We start from the raw sequence: 16,957 nt of genomic DNA, 5'->3' as shown, positions 1-16,957 counted from the left end.
TTGAATGCCCCGGTTATTTTCAAACGCCTGGCCAAATTAACAGATATCTTCAAATCAACCAATCCACTCATTAAATCCCCACCCCATCTCAAAGCTACTGCAGTGCCCTGAAATAAACCAAGATGCAAAACATTTCCTATTTTAAAAATCCAAATCCCATCCTTCTCCCACCTGCTTGTTTACCATCTCCCACCAATGCCCTACTACTCATGTATGAGGGTAATCCCAGAAGTTCCCGAACCAACAAAGAAAACACTAAAATTTTGGAAAAAAATGTATTTATTTTTCAACATTATCTCCTTTCAGCTCTATTCACTTGTCCCAGGGATGTTCAATAAGTTTAATACCCTTTTTATCATAAGAACTGTTTTGCTCCTCAAAATAGCCATTAAATGCCGACATCCCTTCTTCACAGTTGGAAAATCTTTGACCACAGAGCCATTTTTTCAAGTTGGAGAACAGAAAATAATCCAAGGGGGCTAAATTTGGTAAATAGGGTGTATGACGTAGGAACTCAAGCTTTAATTCATGAATTTTGGCCATTGCAATAATGAATTTGTGAGATGGTGCATTGTCTTGATGAAACAAAACGTTCTTCGTAGCCAAATGTGGCCACTTTTGCTTGATTTCTACGCTCCCAACATTGCAATAAGTTCGCATAATGCTCACTGTTGATAGTTTTTCCTTTTTCAAGATAGTCAATGAAAATTATCCCAAGTGCATCCCAAAAAACTGACACCATGACCTTGTCTGCAGATAAAACGGTCTTCGCCTTCTTTGGAGGCGGTTCTCCCTTTTGAATCCATTGTTTTGATTAATCATTTGTCTTGGGGGTAAATTAATGGACCCATGTTTCATCCTTGGTTATGAAACAGTGCAAAAGTTCTGCTTTTTTGCTGTGAAACTTTGCTAAACCCTCAATTGAAACATCTTCACGGCACTGGTTTTGCACAAGTGTGAGCAAACATAGCACTCATCTTGCTCACAGCTTTGTCAGGTCCAGATTTTCAGTTAATATGTGCTGTTCCGCACTTTTTCAAATGCCTACTTCGCCTGCTAGCTCATGCACTTTCAGTTGACGATCTCATCCAGTATCACTTTGTGGATTTTCTTCACCGTTTATGGAGTAGTCGCCTCATTTGGTCGACCAATGCGATGCTCGTCTTGACAGCTCATACCATCGTTTAAGCTCTGCTACCCAATATTTTGCTGTTGTAAATGAAGGAGCAGACTCACCCAGAGTAGAATCCAGTTTGGCTTTTATATTGGTTGGGCTGAAGCCTTTCAAATAAAAGTATGGTATCACATAATGATGACCAATTTTCTCCATTTTTACAAATTCACTGAAAACATTCACTATTGATGGCTGCCAAACGAATACTAAACAATGTAGCATCTTCAAACTTGAAACATACCTGTATACTTTATAGATTGCATGCATTCTAATACAGTGATATTTTTTAAACAACTGCCCCCCTCTCCAGGTCAGGCCGGGTACTTCTGGGACCACCTTCGTACTTCCTGCAGTGTAGTTTACCTTCTAAAGTGTAAACTATACCCTGCATTTATATCAGACAGTGTACCACAGCCCTAAATATTAGAATCAATTACCACTGAGCCTCATGCAAGAATTCTTCCCAGATTGCTGAGCTCCCAATCCCAAAATATGCCCCCGAACATAACACTCCCTTTGATAAATGCTATAGTATATCCACTCCAGCAATTCTTCCACCCTCTAACCCTCCACTCAAGCTCAAAACAATAGAACAGACATAAACCTGGCTCATCCATTCCTGGAATGAGCCAGGGATCAGACACTGATTACCTGAATCTCCTGATATTTTTACATCTCCCCTTCGCTCCCAGAACCTTCCATACCAATCCCACACTTCTAAACCTTCCCCTCTCAACTCTTCCCCTCCCAAACCTTTACCCACCTTCCCCTTCCATCAAGCATCCTCATCCTCTCCTCTTCTCCTCACTCCTTCTCTCTGTTGAGGAAGGTGGTTTAACCACCGAAAATTCGGAACACTCGTGAGATTCATTTGTGTGTTTATCTGTGATTTTATTTGCTGCTTATGCTTATTACATATTTATATATGTACTAGCTGAACCAACAAACTTCGTACCACCAAACAATCAATGAACAGTTTAGTTATAACATTTATAAATCAAGAATGGCTGCACCGATACGATACGATATTTTAACGATGTATATACGGCCATTCTGCTATTCTGGGTTGAGACGAATCCAAAAAAAACAAATATCATTGAAATGGACGATACTATACGATAATTTACGATATGATATTTCGATACGATACTTTTACGATATTTTAATGCTTATTTTGCTACTCTGGGCTGAGATGAATTTAAAAAATCAAATATTATTAAAATCGACGATACAATACGATATTTTACGATACGATACTTTTATGATATTTTAATGGTTATTCTGCTATTCTGGAATGAGTCTTATCGAAATAAACCAAACATCATGGAAATCGGTTCAGCCATTCTCGAGTTATAAATGATGTAACCAAAAGGATTTACGACTTTATTTATTTATATATATATATATATATATATATATATATATATATATATATATATATATATATATATATATATATATATATATATATATATATATATATATATATATATATATATATTTTTATATATGTATTTTTTTTCATATATATAATAAATATATATCCCAACCACTTGAGCTATTGAGGAAATATAATATACACTAAAATCTGTGGGGTGTTTATGCGACCAAGTGCCCCACCAATTCTTTGGCCTGGAGATAGCATTAGGAAGCTGTCTCACCCACCAAAGGACGTTTTTGCTCTTGTGATCTTCTTGATTCTGCCTTTCTCACCCCTCCTGTACGTGTCTTTCAAATGTGTTCCTATCCCTTTTCCTTATATCAATATCCATGTATGAATATTTGTTCACTGGGTGGGTTTTCGTCTTTGAATGTAGATTTGACCAATGTGGTTTGTCTCCTCCTGGCTATGAGTGCCACTGCATGCTATGCGAAACAAACTGTTCCTATCCTTTATGATATTGTAAAATTGCTTTCCCTTCTGCCCTTCACTCTTGTGCTGGGCATTTCTTCTTGACTGGAAACATATGCACGTGTATTTGTTAGGCATGAACCTTATTACACAACTTACTTACCTCTCAATTGCCCTTGCAAAGTTGACCTGTTTTCCACCTCTTCAGTCACAGTAATATCTTCTTGGTGCCAAAGCTGATTTATGTAATATTCTAGGAATTATGTAGGCCAAGATCAACAAAAGCTCAACTTCTTTCGAAGCTAGCATGATTTGCAAGACCTCCCCCTCCTGATTTAGGAGGGGGAGGTCTTGCAAATCTTGCTTCTTTAATTGGGAAACCCTCTCGCAGATGGCCCGCTTCCCCCAAACTCTATGACTCACCAGTCAAAACTATCCACTCTCCCATCAACAACCGACCCCCCCCCCCCCCCTTAGACCCGCTCTTATAATATTTATTATAAAATTATCAGTATTGTGTAAAAATTGTAATGCTTATAACATTTTGGTAAAGATTGTTAGATAATAATAATAATAATTTTATTTCCCCAATTGACAAGTACATAGTATGGTACAGAATATCATACAATTATGTAATTGTATAGGGTACGTCAAGAAGTACAGTAACTGGATTACTAGCCAGAGAAAAGAAAAATAAAATAAAATTACACCTAAACACATAGTTAAGGATTTACACAATATAAAATTCAGAATTACCCAGAATTGAAGTAGTCGTTCACACTGTAAAAACATTTTTCATTTAAGTACATGAATAACTTATTTTTAAAAATAGAGAGTGATTTCCCATTTTTTAAACTAATGGGAAGCCTGTTGAATATTTTGATGCACAGAGAACGAAGTCCCTTGGACATCATTGTCATGCTAGCAGTCACTACACACAGATGATTTCTTGTCCTAGTCCCATAGGCGTGTGTGCCATTATTTGATGGGAATAGATGCATGTTCTTTTTTACAAAAATTATCGAATTATAAATAAAAACACTAGTGACTGTTAAGATGCCAAGGCTTTGAAAGAGAGGTCTGCAGTGGGCTCTATAGGGTTTATTGCACATGGACCTAAGCAATTTCTTTTGAATAATAAATATTTTATTTAACTTAGTTGATGACCCACTTCCCCAGATTATGATACCGTATGATACAAGAGAATAAAAAAGACTATAGTAGAGCATTTTTAAAACATCCATACTAACAGTATGTTTCAGAATCGAAAGAAGATAGTACACAGAATTTAATTTTTTACTTAGATTTGTGATGTGCAGGTCCCATTTCAGGTATTTATCAAAATATGTTCAAAAAAATTTATACTCGTCAATAATTTTACAGTTATTTGACATAGGCTGAGAAGTGCTTTTATTAGAATGACAGGTTTTTGCAGAGAAAATCATGGCCTGAGTTTTTGTTTCATTGAGAATAAGGTTATTCCCATTGCACCACATGCCAATGTCTTGAATAATGGCTTTACCTAGAGTCATCAAATCTTCAAAGGATTTCTGATACAGCACAAAGCTCACATCATCTGCAAATAAGACACAGTTACCGAGAGGATTTACAAGTAATTTTTTGGGTAGGTCATTTATATAAATGAGAAATAAAGTTGGACCCAACACTGACCCTTGAGGGACACCTTTTTCAACACCTAATGGTGAAGAGAGGAAGGTATGCCCATTCTTCTGGACAGCTACCCTTTGTTGCCGATTTTTGAGGTATGTTCCCAACCATTGCTCTGCTTTGCCTCTAATACCCATTTGGTCACATTTGAACAAGAGTTTATCATGCTCAACCATATCAAATGCTCTGGACAAGTCAAAGATTACACCCATTACTTTCTGCTTGGAGTTAATTTGTTGTATGATCGTGTCAACTGCATTGAAAATTGCCTGCTCTGTTGACTTCCCTTTTCTGAAACCAAATTGTTTTGGGGATAGCAGGTTATTACCTTCAAGGAATTCTGTCAGCCTTTTATTAAACCCATACTCAAATATTTTTCCTAGCTGAGGGATAATAGATATGGGCCGATAATTTCCCACATCATTTTTTTTTCCTTTGTTTTTATAAACTGGTATTACCTTGGATACTTTTAGTGCGTCAGGATATGTGCCTTCTCTCAGACTCTGATTTACAAGTAAGAGGAAGGGACTTAAAATTTCATCTATACAATTATGAATTATTTTTCCTGATATATCATTTATATCAGTTGAGGCTTTCTTTCCTACCTTAATAATGTATGAGCAAAGCTCTGAAATGCTACATGGTTTAAGAAAAATAGACTTGTAAGAAGTAGCAAAGGAGATATTGATACCATGAGGAGGTTTTTGTACATTAACCATTGGTAGCTTTAAAAATGAACTATTGAATTCGTTTGCCAGTTTTATTGGATCCACTGGTTTATTTTTATCATTCCTAAATTGATCTGGTAACTCCACAACATTAGATTTAGAATTTTGTTTAATAATATGCCATGCCATTTTTGTGCTATTGGTTGCATTTAAGATTAGTTTATCATTATATTCTTTCTTTGACTTCTTTATCATAATACGGTACAGCTTTTTTTAAGTTAGAATATTCATGGTTCAGTGTGTTATCTGCAGAGGACATATTATATTGTGATTTTATCCTTAATACCCTGGACAAATGCCTAATTTCTGGTGTGATCCAGTTTTTTTTAATGGGTTTAGGGCGCTTAAATGGTACAAGGGGAAAGGCTGATTCAAAGTGAAACAAAAACGTTCTGTAGAACAGGTAAAAGTTAATGTTCAGGGAGTTATTTTCATTCTACAACTTCCAATTCTCTTGACTCAAGAGAAGTTGAAAGTGGCTGACATTAGAGTCACTAAAGACCCTCTTTAATATGGTAGGGGCAACAGCAGATTTGCTAATTTCAGACACATTGAAAACTGACATAATTGCCCTGTGATCAGACAGAGCTGGGTTAAAAACAACAGTTTTAACTTGGGATTCTGGGTAATGGGTAATAAATGCTTTGAAATTTCAATAAATTTACAAAATCAAGTTTGACATAGCTCAACTTTCTTAAAAGTTTTTAATATTACAAAATTATAATTTTTCAATAGTATTTAATGTTATGATTTATTTATTTTTGTACTCTCCATTCTTCCCCATAATCATTTCCCTTGTATTCATTGGTGCTGAGAGTTCCATATTCTCCTTTGAGGTAAGCAAAGTCTTTAGTTTTATCATGCAACACATAATTCATTACATCTGCACTGCATTATTTCAATTGGTGTATCATATGATGAATATGAATCTTATCAGCAATCCTATGAAAATGTTCTTCCTTCACCAGTCATTCATTTTTTAGTGACTATGTGATTGGTTTAGCTTCCTGAGGAAATTCATTCTGCCATTCACTTTATGATAGTTCTGTGTTCTTCTAAAAGTATAACTCCACCCATATAAAATGGCTGAGAAATGGAAATAATATATTTTCCTTTGCTAAAATAACACATATTAATGACAAGGAATGAAAAAGGAAAGTCTCTGTACATGTATATCTGTTGATATCATGACTATCTATATTTTCTACGTATTTTGGTTAGCCATGCTTTCCACACTTTTTTATATGCCTCCACTAGCACATGGATAACATCAAGAGTTTGATGTATTTTGAAGGTGAGTTTTTGGATGGTCCCTGACGAGCATTTATTTCTAAATATCATGAGAACTTTCTACTCCTTTCTTTATATCTATGTAACATCTGCTCGCCTTCATGCTGTCTAAAAAGCTCAATCTCAACCTAACCTTCTGAAGGTTTTTCTTCTATCATAATCTTCAACATACCTTTCAATATTTCTCCTCAATAACTTCCTCTCTTTACCTACCATGTTAAAAATATCAAGAGTTTGTCTTCCTCTCTTCTGGCCTACCTACTCCATTCTCATCCAAACCCATTTCTCAGAAGCCTCCACAATCTATGATCAGCCCAGACCAGCAAAGCAGCAAAGACCAGGTGTCATGTCCATACAGCACTATCCTCCATATTAGAGGTCTTTACCAATCTTTTCTTCATATCTTTAATCAATGTACCCATCAACTCTCTTCTTCTTGTAAATCCTTCTTTTGCTTCTGCAATTCTTCTCCTTATGCCCCAATGTCCCTTTTCCATGTAAGATATTGCCCAAATACAAGGTCTGTCTGGAAAGGATCTAACCAGGCAATATTTTGAGAAAAAGAGCCTACCTAGAATAATGAGATGCCTTAGTTGTCCTCTTCAAAGTACTCCCCTTTTGACCTCACTCACTTATCCCAGCATCTCTCTTTCACTTTTGAAAACAATCAACACAGTCCTTTTTATCGGATTGGAGGTCATCAGCTGCCTCATTGCATTCTCCCCTATCTTGTCAATGTCAAGAATATTGTGCTGCAGTTGCAGGGGACTTGCTCCTAGCCACTAATGTTGATCCAGGTTTTCTAAAAAAGGCCATAACTAGAGATTAGTCATGGGCTATGTGACCCTTTAAACAAAAGCTCAGTCTTCCCAACAGTCAGTTGATCGTTGGTCAGTTATTTTGGGATCTGCTCAAAAAGTATTTACCCAAGAAGGTTATATAAGTATATCGAATAACAAATAGTTGTAAAATGAATTTCCTCATGAAATCAACATTGCCTATAGGTACATGGCACTGATTAAAATTATTGTTTTTCTTTTAGGGTGAACCAGGTGTTCCAGGATTCAGAGGTGCCCCAGGAATACCAGTAAGAAACTATAATTAACATATCATAAATATACAATTAATATTTACACATTTTTGCAAGCATTAGTTGACGTTATTAATTTTGGAAAAAATAATTTTCATTTGTTTGTTTCTTTGATAAATGTTGCAATTAATGTTGTTATGATATTGATGTTGAGACTAAATCATTTTCTGCCCCACATAAGCTGGTTATCATGGTATTTACTTAATCTGATAGATATCTTACCACCTTGAAAGGACTTCTAGGTTTCCACTGCGTGGGTTGTTAAAAAATCACTCATGATGGGAACTTACAAGGCACGGTTGGACGTGTACAAACAATTCTCTGGAAAATTATCCTATCAAGTGGTCAGCACCCCTATGTCTATCCATCTGTTTGGCATTGACAGGAGCCTTTTCTCACCACAGGGTGTACCAGGGCCAGAGGGGCTCAAAGGCGATCCGGGTGTTGATGGATGTAATGGCACAGATGGAAGCCCCGGTCTCCCTGGTTCACAGGGCCTCCCAGGAAGCAGGGGACCCCCTGGAGTTTCTGGACCCCAGGGATACCCCGGTGACCCTGGTGAGGGTGGAGTGAACACCAAGGGGGTCAAAGGAGAGAGTGGTATTGATGGATACCCAGGAATCAAGGTCTGTGAATTCTTAAATATTGCTTCATTCCTTTTCCTTCATACCCACTCTTGTTCCCATGGAATAGAGTTCACTGGATATTTTGCTTCAAGTTGTCAGTCTATGGATTAGCCTATTGTTTGGTATTGCTATTATTTTTCATAATTATATTTGTGAAAATGAGGTCAAATTATGATGAATGTTCTTGTGAACGTAACAGAAAAGCTGGATGGGAGTAAAAATGATGCACGGATCATTTGCAAAATGTGTACATTATGTATCTGTAATCAGAAATTTACTGCATGGGCAATCTTTGGATTAGTTATATTAAATTAAACCAGAGAACTGTGGACATTATTACAAGAATGAAAAAGAGCCCAAAATTTTAATATATGCAAATTAATAAGTAAAGTTTATACTAATTCAAGTTAATTCATTAATTCTTTCTTTTTTAGGGTTTATCGGGTTATATAGGCTTTGAGGGACCCATTGGATTCCGAGGAGAGCGAGGAGAGCCGGTTAGTATTGCTTATGTTCAGGAAGGGTCTTTTTAAATATTCAAGTACATTCAAAAATGGTTATTTGACAGCTCTATGTATCTTACATGTTTTATTAATAATATACAGAAATAAATTTCTTATTTCTAAAGCAACTTTTGCTTAATTTGGAACAACCCTTAATCTCTTATATAAATGCAATAGTTTTATTTTCTTGGATTGTAAGAGCTGTGAAGATATTTCAATGAAGATATGTTGAAACATATTATATTGTTTTCACAATAATTATATTTGACCACATTCCGGTTAAAAAAACAAACTTCATTAGCAAATGTATGCGGTGATAGTCCTATATCAAAATGAAGTAGGAGAAATACATTCATTTGTGAAAAAAGATATGAAGAACATTACCACATTTAAGCAAGTATTGGGTTTTTTCTGTGAATGTCTAATAAACTAAAACTCTGTTCTTATCTTCAATGAGTTATTCTGTAATTTGCTATCTCTTTTATTTTCCTTGGAATTCTTGACCACACACTTGATGTAACACAGTATTAAATTTGCTTGGACATTTTTCGAAGCTTCTGAATATTTTAAATACTTGGTTATACTATTCATTTCAATCCTCCTATAACCTAAAAAGATAGAGAGGAATAACATTGCAATACTGCTTTAAATTTAATGAGTGGCCTCATCCAAAGGCACTGTGAAATAGTCCTTGGTATGATACAGCAGCCATATTTATAAGGATTTAGAAAGTCAATTTTAGCCACCATTAAATAATGAAAGCACTGTGTGTTAGCACTGGAATGATTTACAGGCTGAGTTTAGGGTAAAAATGAGAAAACGTTCTGCTGTTGCCGTAGAATTCAAAAAAGATCAATCATTTGTAATCCATTAAGGTGTAAGAGTCAAGGATTGGAAAACATTACGAGCTCTGGCTAATAGTACAAAACTGAGAAATAATGGCATAAATCAATTTATTGAAATAATTATCTCACACTACTCTACTTATTCTGGTGGTAGTAGTATTGTATAAATATTATATGGGTGTGTGTGTGTGTATGTATATCTGTCATCTGTGGGTGTGTGCATGAATATACACACACGCCGACACATATATATGTATATCCCTTCACACACTGCTTCCGATGATCAATCTTTTGATGACTGCTATTCTGTTTCGATGATTGAAACCCTTCCCAAATCTGCAAGTTAGCATAGAGGTGAGAACCGGCAAGATGGTGCATATCTGGGTGCTCCAGTCATTTAAACCTCCCGGGCTGAACTCGGCCCACCGAATCCATCAAATAGCCACATAGACACCCCCTTGTCCATATCATATCCTTCCCTTACCTAGCCTCCCCTCACCCCCACACACTCACATCCCCTCCACTCTTCTCCCGAGCATGGCATTCTGATGATGATGGCCGTGCCGTCAAAATGTCAAAGCTAGATATGTGAGTGTCCTGAATATCCTTTGAGTAAAGTAATGCATGTATCCTGTAAAGATCAGAAAAATTGTCAAACAGACACTCAGCAATAATTGCAGATGGTTCCACTCTGTGGACTTTATTTGTTTTAAATTTAGATTCAACTCATAATAGCAATTGGTTAAAACAAACAGGAAATTTAAATCAGGCTTGTGTGTCTCTAACCTGACCACTGACCACTCATATCTGTCATACACCTTTTGATTCCAGGGTATTCCTGGTATTCCAGGGGTCCCTGGAGTTCCAGGTGAGCCTGGAGATGACACATTCGGGCTGAAAGGTGTACCAGGGGATGCTGGTGAGAGGGGTGAAAGAGGTCCTCCCGGTGAACTGTTGGGTGACCTCGGGGAAAACGTGACGGAGAGTGAGGTCCCACCCACCTTGTCGGCAGTGCGAGGACCCCGTGGTGACAAGGGGATGAAAGGAGAGAAGGGGGGCTTTGGTAACAAGGGTGACAGAGGCCTCCCTGGGCACAAGGTGAGTGTCTTCCTCCTAGGTTGTCCCTCCCTGATTGATTTACTCTTCTATCTTAATACAATGAACGTTTGATTATCCATGCTATTCTCTGCATAGAACGGTGGAGTTTTACAATCTTCAAGATAAACAAATGCTTTGAAACTTCAATATACTCTTAAAGAAATAAAAGTTTGTAAATATATCAGTTTTCTCAAATTTTTAAAGTTTAGATAAAAAATGAAATCTTGTCAATAGTCCCAAAGACACTGCGGGAGATGCTGCAACAGTAACTTTTTAACGAAGTCATCTGCTAATGTGCACTTCAATACAACAATTTCAGAGTCTAAAAATCATTCGCTTTGACTGGGATCTCAGTCAAGGCGAATGATTTTTACACTCTGAAATTGTTGCCTTGTCAATAGTATTTAATGTTCTAATTTAAACATTATTGTATTATGATGGGAAGAATCAACCCCAGTCGTACTCTTACAAATGGCCTAAGGATTCCCTCACCATATCCTCTCCCCATTTGTAAGAGTACAGCTGGGGTTGATTCTTCTCATAATATTCATACGGCCGTAGTTACCGTTCGCTTGATACATTGTTGCGCTATTCGTACTTTCCCATTATCATTTCCCTTTCATTCATTAGCCCTGAGAATTTCATATTTTTTGATAAGGTAAGCAAATAATATGCAGCAAATAAATCATGAACAATCTCAAATGCATTATTTCAATTGGAACTATTTAATGAATATGAATCTGCATTATGGATCCTTATTTAAAATTCTCCCTTTGCCAGTCATTTGTTTATTCCTGGCTACATGACTTAATTAGCTTTCTGAGGAATACACGTTCTGCTATTCACTTGATGGAAGTTCAGTGTTTGTGTAAATCTATGATCCCAACCTTATAATAATGGCTGAGAAATGGAAATAATTTACTTTACATTGCTAAAAAATTCAAATTGATAACACGGAATGAAAAAGGAGAGTCTCCATGTACTGTGGAACCTCATTTAATGAGCACCTTGCACAGTGAGTAACTCACATAATGATCTAAAATATTTTGCCTGAAAATGGCTCACTAAACAAGCAGCTTTTTTCATAACAAGTGAATAGTAGAGAGGAAGATCCGAAATTATTGCAAACCTTCTACTTCATTTTGTGTTTAGCACTCATTTTGCTAACATCTTAGTGTCGCTAGCTATAGATGTTTCCAAACTTGTGTTCGGATGCATTTTTTTGTGATTTTTTTGTGCAAAGTTTAATAATATTTAGTAAATAGTTTTAAAAATGTCCCCAACAAAATCTGCAAAATCCATGTATATCACAGTCATATTTTCCATGCATAGTTCAGTTATACCTGCTTTATCCTGCATCCATTAGAACACGGATATCATCAAGAGTTAACTGTACTTTCATGCCACAATTTTTATCTACTCTATTATATGCTCATAATGCATTACACAACCAATTGTTCCACTCATTTAGGAGGTACATAAGATGTTTCTAAACAATAAATAATAATTTAAAATATTCTATGGTTTTAATCATAAAAAGAAAGGACATATATAATTATGAGAATAGACATTTCATGAGCCTAGCCTAGTCTGAATTTATGATAGAATCAAAAATAAAGAATTTTGGTTGGGATTTGAGCTGTCATCTGAATTTGGAGCTGTTGATTTAGGGGAAAACATCTTTTGATGGACAGAAATGTGACAGAGCTATGCAAAATGTTTTCTTTGAAGAAACATGCATTTTATATTAAACTTCATATTAATATTGCTACATTTAATTGGATTAATCTACACACAATTCATACACTAATTACATGTTAAGAATCAACTTTAAAATTATTAATAATGAGAAAACTTTTTAAATGCAAGCTCAGGATTTAAATTGTTAACCCCATTATTTCAGTACAATCAAAATATGCAGTTTGCTTGGTAAATGAAAACTATATCAGATAATATATTAGGACATTTTTAAAAGGCAATTTAAACAACACAATGAAATTTGGCATTCACCAGTATAACATTACATTATAATGCCTATTTCAGGTTAGTAGCATTAATGTTTTTACCATTCTTGCAGAACAAGTTGTTTGGCTTTTCATGAACCATATATGATGCTTCTGAGATGCATGCCTGTCCAGAGTGCTGGAATTTAATCCATCCCCCTAAAGTGACATTTTGGAATTTCTTCTCATAATCAACTCATAATATAAAGGAGAGCTGTATGGTAAAGAACTTAGACCAGCAAGATTAGACCTAGAAAGACAATATGACGTAGATGGAGATAGCTTAGGTCCAGGCATACTCACCGAAGAGATTGAAAGGGCATTAAGGTAGATTAAATCAAATAAGGCCTAGGGGGTACACAACATTCATATGGAACTACTAAAAGGTTTAGGAAAATGTGGTATAGGAAGGGGAGAGGCATGGATAATGCTATTTCAGCAATGAGGTCACTTATAGAAAGGAACATAGAATGCAATCAGGATGTATTTGCCTGTTTCATAAATTTCAAAGAGGTGTTTGATTACGTGAATTGGGAAAAATATATTATTCAGGTAATGCTATTACCAAAGCTTGAGAAGCATTGAGGACTGCATTACTGTTTGAAATGATTTTGGTTGAAGGGAGAAACAAACTGATAGGTATGTCTATTGGCGATTTTTCTTGGACAACATCATTGTGCAAGAGATTCATGAAGAGAAATGGTTTGTGCATGCATAGGACTACAATGGTGCAAAAACTGCTATTTGACTATGAAATAAAGTTTAGAGAATTCCACAAATATGTCATAAACTTGAGAAAAGGGATATATTTTCAAATAGAGCGAATAGGGAACACAGATGGGGTGCCCTTGATGTTTGTCAAGCCATTAAATAGAACAGTGGACATTGTAGGTACTAAGTCAGTAATGATAAATACTGCTGGTGGCAAAAACATATGCACTATACGGTTGTTATTGTGTGTAGTTCTGATGGTTCAAAATTCTCTCCTTTTTTAATTTATAAACAAAAATGCTACCTAAATGTACAATTCCTCATGGAATTTATATATATGTTCATCCCAAGGAGAGTATAGGAGGCTGTGGCTAGGGAAGGTGTGGACCAGGCATCCTGGTGGTCTTCTTAAGAAATCATTTTTCTTAGTGTGCGGTCGGTTTAAGGCCCATAAAATATAGTTAGCAAGTAGTCATGCCTCTTAATGAAAGACACATCTTGCTGTGATTCCTATTGGATTAACTTCTCAATTACACTTTCTGAATGTTTCAGTCAATAAATCATTCTAGGAATCAATGGTGTTCTAGCAATCAAGTGGATCAAGTAGATTGAGGCACCAACTCATGACGTCACAAAGACCGTGTGTCTGCAATGGCCATCGATTTATAGTGTTTGGAACTTTGGATTGATAAACTCACTTATTAGAGTCAGGAGTACTTCACTAACAGTCATAGAGTAATGGAAAATTTGGATTTGCAGCTAGCATACACCCCAAAGGAGCTTAGCCTAAAGTTGGGAGTTAGACCACTCACATCCAACTGCAATGCACGGTTTCACCAGCTTTCGCCTAATCAAATTACTCCAACATGCGCACATTGGAGAAATTGTAACTTACGAAGTCTGTGGATTGAAACTTATTTATCATAAATACTACCATTTTTAGAGTGTAGCAAAAAATATATCATGCATAAAAATGTATAACTTATTATGTGTAGAGATTAGAAAAAATTATGGACAGATTTATTCAAAACCACTCTTTTACAACAATATAAAATGCAATAGAATACTTTAAAAGGTATGTTAAAAAATTTATAAAAAACCAGAAGTTTTGGACAAAATTCATGCCTTTAGTTTTAATTACCAGGTATGTGAGGAAAATATGTGATATGTAAGATATAACCCTTTATTAGTCATAATTTGAGGAGGAAAAAGTGCATCCTATACTCCAGCTAATATGATAAATTAAAAAGTTGTTCCCTTCATATTTGAATATCGAGGAATATGCTAGATAGTGTTAATTAAGTGTCTATGTATCAAAAATGAGATACACTATTAGCACACATTACATTTATGAAAAACTCTGGAGAGAAATTAGTACAAGTATGATTTGATTGACTGATTATAGTATTTATTTACTCCATTTAAGTCAAAGGAAAACTTAGGTAGCTACTCACACACTTGTGACAGAAGTGCATTCTTTTAGTTGCATAGTTTTCCTTCATTGAAACCCATATCTTGTTGCATTTAATGCCTCCCGTTAAAAAAAATACAGAGGCAGTAACCCTGTCAATGGCATTGATTTAGAATTATATTCGTAAGTGTGAACTACAAAGAGAAGATAGGACTTAAGTGTACTGGACATGCATTGATGTTAATAAATAATTGAGTTATCAGTTGAATATTTAAAAGGGCATAATTTTTTTCATTATTTAAACAGGGTGAGACTGGATTGGCAGGCCTTAAAGGCTTCAAGGGCGAGAGGGGTCACCCTGGGCAGAGAGGCAAGCAGGGTAAAATGGGAATCTCTGGTCCTGCTGGGATCAAGGGGGCTAAGGGTTCACCTGGGATAGCTGGTCAGGATGGGGTAGATGGCGAAAAGGTGAGTACATGACCTGACTAACCCTCCTGCTCTACACCCATGTAAATATGTTGCCCATATGTTGGCAACTTCAGCATGGGAGCAAATGATTACCTCCTGCTTTCTCTGTTAATGTTTGATGCTTAACATTTAACTAAGTCGAAAGCATCTCCCAATATTCTTCTAGAACATTTCCCTGAATAGTTGCTATTTTTCAAGTTTTTGTGGAATAAAAGTGTAATTATTGGGTGATATGTAGTGATTAATCTTTCAAGATTAGTATCATAAATAAAATCGAATTAATTCATAAACATTCTAGTTTCATTATTAGTCAATTACAATTTTAACATCTGTACTGCTATTCATGTAAATGATTATTTTTATATATATTTAATTCTTATTTGTATTGCCTATTTACTCATTCATTGCATTATCATTTATAATGATTATGTTCATCTAGAAGGAGGAGCTCATGCATAAATTGTTTGGAAAATTTATAAACTCCTATCAGGCAAGGTAAAACTCAGAGTGCGCATCTTCATTATGAAATGTGAATTTTGGATTTAAGATGTTCTTATTCCACTGGCAACAAAAAGAAATAATTGTATGACTTAGTATGACCCAGAGTTGATGAAAACATGAACCTAATTAATGTGGAAACAAATATACTTCTACTATTATATTCCTTTTCTCCACTTGTTTGACAAAGAAATATCTATGAAAACTTTTGGCCATTATATCATTAATAACAAGCCAGATTTTTATTTATTGCTGACATTGTTTTTCACCTAACTTGGTGAGAGAGAACAATGAACCTGTCCCTCTACATAAATCTTTTACTGCAAATCAAACAGAAGGTAACAAAAAACTTTTCTGTCAACTACGTGAGGAATATACACCGAAACTGAAAGAAGCTGAAAAAGAAGTAAAGAGAAAATATAATAATAATTTATTCTCATCTGGAGATCTGGATGCAATTAACAAGAGGTCAATTGCACTTGATATAAGACATGTCAAATATGATGTCACTAAGTATATAGAATTTTGTAGAAACTATGCAGAGGACAAAGGACATAGAACTAGACGTAGAACTACATAACTAACACAGAAAACAATATGAAAGCTGCCTAGGCAGTAATCAAGGATGAAAAGGGAGATTAGATTCTGTCTCCTATCTATCTCTTTTATCTGATGAAATTCATTTTTTGTAAATTCCATTGAGGATCTGATTTCATCTACCAGCATAGACCCGATTATAACCTCGATTATAACAAATATATCTCGGAAGAGATATATTTGTTATAATCGAGATTATAATAAATAATCTTGGAAGAGTGGCCATTAATCTAGATGTGCTCATCTCTCTGAAATGAAGGGACCTCCAGGTGATCCTGGCTTTAAGGGATCCCCTGGTATCCAGGGGCCTCCTGGAGAACCAGGCATCTATGACCCTAACATGGATGAAGAAGGACTGGAAGGAGTTAGTGGCATCCAGGGCCCTATCGGTAAGT

At 35.7% G+C, this 16,957-nt stretch overlaps 1 protein-coding gene across 1 annotated transcript in view; it reads left to right on the top strand.

Annotated features, from left to right (window-relative positions):
* The window catches only part of LOC139698618 (collagen alpha-5(IV) chain-like), a 133,980-nt gene that overhangs the window by 46,715 nt on the left and 70,308 nt on the right, over positions 1–16,957 (top strand). Inside the window, 6 exon segments of the mRNA XM_071597461.1 lie at positions 7,755–7,799; positions 8,207–8,428; positions 8,863–8,925; positions 10,608–10,874; positions 15,306–15,467; positions 16,822–16,951. Of these exon segments, the coding sequence (XP_071453562.1) occupies positions 7,755–7,799; positions 8,207–8,428; positions 8,863–8,925; positions 10,608–10,874; positions 15,306–15,467; positions 16,822–16,951 (889 nt within the window).

This window comes from Hetaerina americana, unplaced genomic scaffold (assembly GCF_022747635.1).
Source record: "Hetaerina americana unplaced genomic scaffold, ioHetAmer1.1.p SCAF_9, whole genome shotgun sequence".
Lineage (NCBI taxonomy): Eukaryota > Metazoa > Arthropoda > Insecta > Odonata > Calopterygidae > Hetaerina > Hetaerina americana.
This window is presented reverse-complemented; position numbering and strand designations above follow the sequence as displayed.